The sequence below is a fragment of the Myotis davidii genome, unplaced genomic scaffold (assembly GCF_000327345.1).
Source record: "Myotis davidii unplaced genomic scaffold, ASM32734v1 scaffold334, whole genome shotgun sequence".
NCBI classification, from domain to species: domain Eukaryota; kingdom Metazoa; phylum Chordata; class Mammalia; order Chiroptera; family Vespertilionidae; genus Myotis; species Myotis davidii.
The window spans coordinates 2,921,526-2,927,494 of NW_006285797.1; the positions used below are offsets into that span (position 1 = coordinate 2,921,526).

Genomic DNA, 5,969 nt, shown 5'->3' on the forward strand with positions numbered 1-5,969 from the left:
CTTGCACCTGCTGCTGGCCCCAGGCCTGCTTGCACCCACTGCCGGTGCCTGGCACCTGCCCCTGATCGCTTGGTGCCATCAGCAGGTGCAAATGGCAGCTGCCAGCCCCGATTGCCCCTGAGGGCTTCTCCACCTCCCCCTGCTCCTGAGGGGTGATTGGGGCCAGCAGCTGCCACTTGTACCCACTGCTGGCACCTGCCCCAATTTCTCTGCACCGTCAGCGCATGGGAGCAGTGCAACAGCAGCGGGGCTGCTGGCAGACAGGGGACCGAGGGCCCTCCTGCCCCAATTTCTCTGCACCGTCAGCACATGGGAGCAGTGCAACAGGAGCGGGGCTGCTGGCAGACAGGGGACCGAGGGCCATGGCGGGAGAAGCCAGGTGGGGGCTTGGAGAATGGGCCGAGACCTGCTCCTGTGCCCACTGCAGCCTCGCGGTGGGAGAAGCCAGGTGGGGGCTTGGAGAATGGGCTGAGACCTGCCCCTGTGCCCACTGCAGTTCCTTTCAAGGTGCACAAATTCATGCACTGAGCCCTTAGTAGACATCTGAAAAGATGCTCAATGTCAGTAATCATCAGAGAAATGCAAATTAAAACCACAGTGAGATATCACCTCGTACCTGTCAGAATGGCTGTCATCCATAAATCAACAAACAACAAGTGTGGATTAGGATATGGAGAAAAGGGAACCCTCATCCACTGTTGGTGGGAATGTAGATTGGTGCAGTCACTATGGAAAGCAGTATGGCAATACCTCAAAAAATTAAAAATGGAACTGCCTTATGACCCAGTGATTCCACTTCTGGCTATATTTCCAAAGAAACCCAAAACACTAATTTGAAAGAATATATGCACCTCTGTGTTCATTGCAGAGTTATTTACAATAGCCAAGATACGGAAGCAACTCAAGTGCCCATCAATAGACAAGTGAATTAAGGAGATGTGATACACATATACACTAGAGTATTACTGGGCCATTAAAAGAATGAAATCTTACCATTTGCATATGGATGGACCTAGGGGGTATTATTTCCTAAGTGAAATCAGTCAGACAGAGAAAGACAAATACCATGTGGTTTCACTTACATCTGGAATCTAATGAACGAAATAAACAAGCAAAATAGAAACAGACTCATAGATACAGAGAACAGATGGATGGCTGACAGAGGAGAGGGGATTTGGGGGCTTGGTAGAAAGGTAAACGGATTAAGAAGTTACAAATTGGTAGTGACAAAATAGTCATGGGGATGGAAAGTATTGCATAAGGATTATTGGGTGGGCCACTTTGACCAGTATGTGACTGTCTAACTGCTATGCTGTACACCTGAAGGTAATACAAAGTAATATTGAATGTCAACTGTAATTGAAAAATGAAGTTTAAAAAAATTGTTAACTGTTGGCCAATGGGATGTGAACCCAGGCAGCATGAATTGAAACCCTCTCTCGTCATCACTGTAGTGCCTCCAGGACATGACTGAAGGAGTCTTGATTACTTCCTAGGGCCCAACCTGACCTGCTATTGCTGGAGGATTCAGGCTGTCTTGCTGATTGTATATCAAGGGTCATGAATAGCAAGAGCAGATTTACAAGCTTCAGCATTTGTTATTTTTTTGGCTGCATGGTGTCGCAAACAGTTTGATATAGTCCCATAGATAGTATATTTGTTGGGGGAGGGGTTGGGTGGGAGAGTGGAGGGATTGAGCAAAAAAGAAAAAAGAGAGAAAAAACTCATGGACAGGCATAACAGTGCGGTGACTGTTGTGGGGAGAGGAGAGGCGGAGGAGGGTATCAGAGTGTAAATGGAAATGGAGGAAAGCTTGACCTGGAGGTGGTGGACACACAATACAGTATACAGAATTGTGCACCTGAAACCTGTATAATTTCGTTAACCAGTGTTACCCCCATACATTGAATAAAAAGGAAAAAAAATAAAAAAATACCTTACATCTCCACGTGGGGATAATCTTAAGCTAATTGGATATAACAGGAGAATATGAAAATGTGTGAGTGTTTGTAGTCTTTGATATATTAAAGTTTGGTTTATAACGTGCTTAAATAGGCATTTTTAAAGTATAGCCTTTTAAATAGTGTATGCATGTCTAATACTAAATTTGTGTGTGTGTGTAACAATCCGAAATCCATCTATTAGCAACTTAATAAAAATATGTAATTTTCTCTTGGTTTGTATTCAGACTTCTAAACATTTCCTCCTTTGATATCATTCAGGTAAAATGCTGTTTAGCACTTGAATCTATTAAACGTAAATTGGTACCTTGCAGTTGGAATTTACCAACTTCCCTTGTTAACTAGGTAATTACTTTTGTGACTGAACTGGCATGGAATGTTCTACCCAGGAGGAAATAGCTCCCCCTTCCCAGCTATCCCCTTTTTCTTTATACAGCCATAAATGCCACCCAGGTAGCTCTACCTGCATTGCAAGGTTCCCCAAGGCAGCGATTTTCTAACTTGCAAAGGTTAAGAGGGACTTGTGGAATTTTACCTAGGGCCTCGACTTTTTCATTTGCAGTTTCCTAGGTTTCCCTGAGCCCTCCTGTTTATAGATTTTGATTATTTTGATGCAGCAAATTTAAAAGCTTTATCTTTTACTCCTCTTTACAGGGAGAGAATTGGGAGAACAACAGAGCCACGGTTGTGCTTCTCCCTTTGTCATAAAGACTAATAATCAAAACAGTAAAATAGCTGACATGTCGAGCCTGCACTTACTACACCATGCCAGGCATTACACTGTGCTCACTTGTTGAATTCTCACAACACAATGTAGTAATTATTACCACCATTCTTTCACAAGTGAGGGAACGGTTGAAGCAGCTAAGTCATTTGAACATGTAAGTGGTGGAGATGGGATTTAAGCTTACACAATGTGCTTGAAAGGTTCCTAGCATAATTTTAATCCAGAATATCAGTTGGATGTTGGGCAGAAAAATATCGGTGATTTTTGAGCTCTTTTTTGTCCACATTAGAAAAAAAGACAGAGCCTTGGTGGTGTGGCTCAATTGGTTGGAGCATCGTCCCGTGACCAGAAAATCATGGGTTTGATTCCCGGTCAGAGCACATGCCTAGGTTGTGGTTTCGATCCCTGGTTGGGGTGCATTATGGGATGTGACTCACCGATGTTTCTCACATCAATGTTTGTCTTACATTAGGGTTTCTCTGTCTCTGTTTCTCTCTCTGGCCCCCGCCTCTTTTTCTCTCTCGCTTCTCCTTCCTTCTTTAGAAAATAAACTAGAAAAAAAGAAAAGACATTCCTTCTATATATCCTATATAATGTGTTCACGGCTTTCTCTCTCGCTTCTCCTTCCTTCTTCTTTAGAAAATAAACTAGAAAAAAAGAAAAGACATTCCTTCTATATATCCTATATAATGTGTTCACGGACCTAGTTCTTTTCCATGCTACTGATGTTAACACAGACTCCTAGGAAAGATGATTAAAATCCTGCCACTTGTCCAGGAGCACGTCTCTGCTGTGGCTGTGAGTGGAGCTCCACGGGGCGTAGCTGCCTCTGCTGAGTGCTGGGGAAAGACAGTGCGGCTGTCATCTCCAAGTCCTGGTGGTAGGGGCTGCCAAGCCTACTGTGGCCTTCAACTGCTGCAGCCTGCTTGCCCTAGGTCCCTGGGTTGGTCACGCGTCTGGCTCTTGTGGCAGCTGGGAGAAATAAAGGGCTTCCTGTTGGAGCTTGGCATTGCCACGGTGACTAAAGGCTTTCTTTAGTCTTTTGTGTTTTTTTCAAATTCTCTCCTTTCAGTTGCTCGATTGTGCCTATTTTGACCTCTGACTTCTGTGTTGTATTTATAATCTCATAGTAACACTTTACACTGAAAAAATCTTAAATATGATCTCCTTCTACCTCCTACTTCCTCATTTATAGATGAAGAAGCTGACTCACAGACATGAAATGAATTATTCAAAGCCATGGGACTAGTGGCCAGGATAGAAGCCAATCTTGTGACTCTAGTGATTTTTTTTCCCCCTGTTGCTAAGTGACTTGTACCTCCCTATGTCTTGCTTCCAGTCTCTTATTTGCTCGTCTTGATCCTGGCTTGTTGGCCTGTCTTCCTGACCTCTTGGCTTTGTGTCCTGCACTGGATGAGGGAACAGTTGTTTGTTGATGTTAATCCCAGCTTTGGAATTACTGTGTGACCCCTGCTAAAGTCTCTTGGTGCCTTAATATCATTATCAGCAGATTAAGGAGGAACCTTACAAAGAGGTCCTTAAGAAAATAGAAATCATGTGAGCTGGGGACCTGTTTTTTTATTATTTAATGGAAGAGAATTTTAGAAAATTGAATGAAAACAAAAAAGTATAGGTAAAAATAATCAGGTGTTAAAGGTTTCATGTTGAGTAGGCTGAGCAAGGACTCACACTAAAATGAAAGAACCTTTAGGCCAAGTTGTTATGTAATGTAGTTCATTGGAGAGGGTACTGTTTTGCCATCTTTGCACAATATCTGTTGGATCAAATTCTGAGCTGCAGGTGGTAATGTAGATTATTTGTACGTTTTACTTTTAATCCCTTTAAACTTGGAAAAACATTTGCTTGAATTGTTTTAACAGATCTGATTAATCAAGAGGAATGTAGATTTCTTTTTAATGTTGTGACATTTGGGTATAACAAAAAAACTAGATGCTTAGGTTTAATCCGACTTTTTCAGTCTATTAACTTCTTTGAAACCCAGTTTCCCTAGACATAAATGGGGGAAATAGTCCGAGCTTACAAGTGAGAGTTATGAGGATTAAGTAAAACAGCACTAGCACAGTGCTTGGTACATAGTAGGTTGTTTATCTGAGTTAGCTTCCTTTTTTTCCTAATGATTGAACACTTTCCATTGTGTTTAGATATCTGATATCCATGTTACTGGAGAGTCAGAGGATATGTCTGCGAAAGAGAGATTGCTGCTCTGGACACAGCAGGCAACAGAGGGTTATGCTGGCATACGGTGCGAAAATTTCACTACCTGCTGGAGAGATGGAAAACTGTTTAATGCCATCATTCATAAATACAGGTATGGAATCTGTGGGACTTTTTTCCTTAGAGAAATATGAGTTTCTTTCATTTCCACATTTTAAAATAACCTTTTATTATTACAGAAGCAATATAGGTGTGTGGCAGAAAATTAGAAAATACAGACGAGTAAAAATAAAAACATGACATTCCCACCACTCAGAGATCTCCCCTTTAAGCTTGTGTGCACACGCAGGCACATATTACATAGCTGTAATATGTCTTTGGTTTGTGCCAGTAATCTAGCAGATAGTAAGCTCTGATATGTAGAATTTACAGGTAGGTGACCAAGTTTGTGTATATAGAGAACTGATGAGTAATAATAAGACAAATGTTTAGTTCAGGCTTAGAGCTCACTAATTTCCAAATTATAGTTTTCTACTCTAATTACTCTAGTGAGTAGCTCGGTTTAACAGTGGGCAGTTTAGCGATGGTAAAACACTTTTCTGCTGAGAATTAGTAACAGCTAAGTCCAAGTTAACACTTACCTAGCACTTACTAAGTCCCAGGCTCTATCCTAAGCAGTTTACATATATTAATTCATTTAATCCTCACCACAGCCCTAAGGGAATGTTGTCACCCCCAGTTAACAGAAAGAAACTGAGACACAGAGTAAACCCTTGCTAAAAGTCACACAGCCAGCAAGGGGCCAACTTGGGATTCAGACCCAGGCACTCTGGCTCTTGAGTTCATGCTTATCCTATATAATAAAACCCTAATATGCAAATCGACCGAATGGTGGAACAACTGGTCACTATGACATGCACTGACCACCAGGGGGCAGACACTAGACGCAGGAGCTGCCCCCTGGTGGTCAGGGTTCTCCCACAGGGGGAGTGCCGTTCAGCCAGAAGCTGGGCTCATGGCTGGTGAGTACAGTGGTGGTGGCAGGAGCCTCTCCCACCTCCATGGCAGCGCTGAGGACCCCGAGGGGTCCCAGATTGCAAGAGGGT

At 42.7% G+C, this 5,969-nt stretch overlaps 1 protein-coding gene across 1 annotated transcript in view; it reads left to right on the forward strand.

Annotated features, from left to right (window-relative positions):
• DST (dystonin) overlaps positions 1-5,028 on the forward strand; it is a gene marked incomplete at its 3' end in the record, with an annotated part of 256,936 nt that extends 251,908 nt beyond the window's left edge. Inside the window, exon 10 of the mRNA XM_015559477.1 lies at positions 4,851-5,028. Coding sequence (XP_015414963.1) covers positions 4,851-5,028 — 178 coding nt within the window. The remainder of the gene's footprint in view (positions 1-4,850) is intronic.
• Between the last annotated feature and the right edge of the window lie 941 nt (positions 5,029-5,969).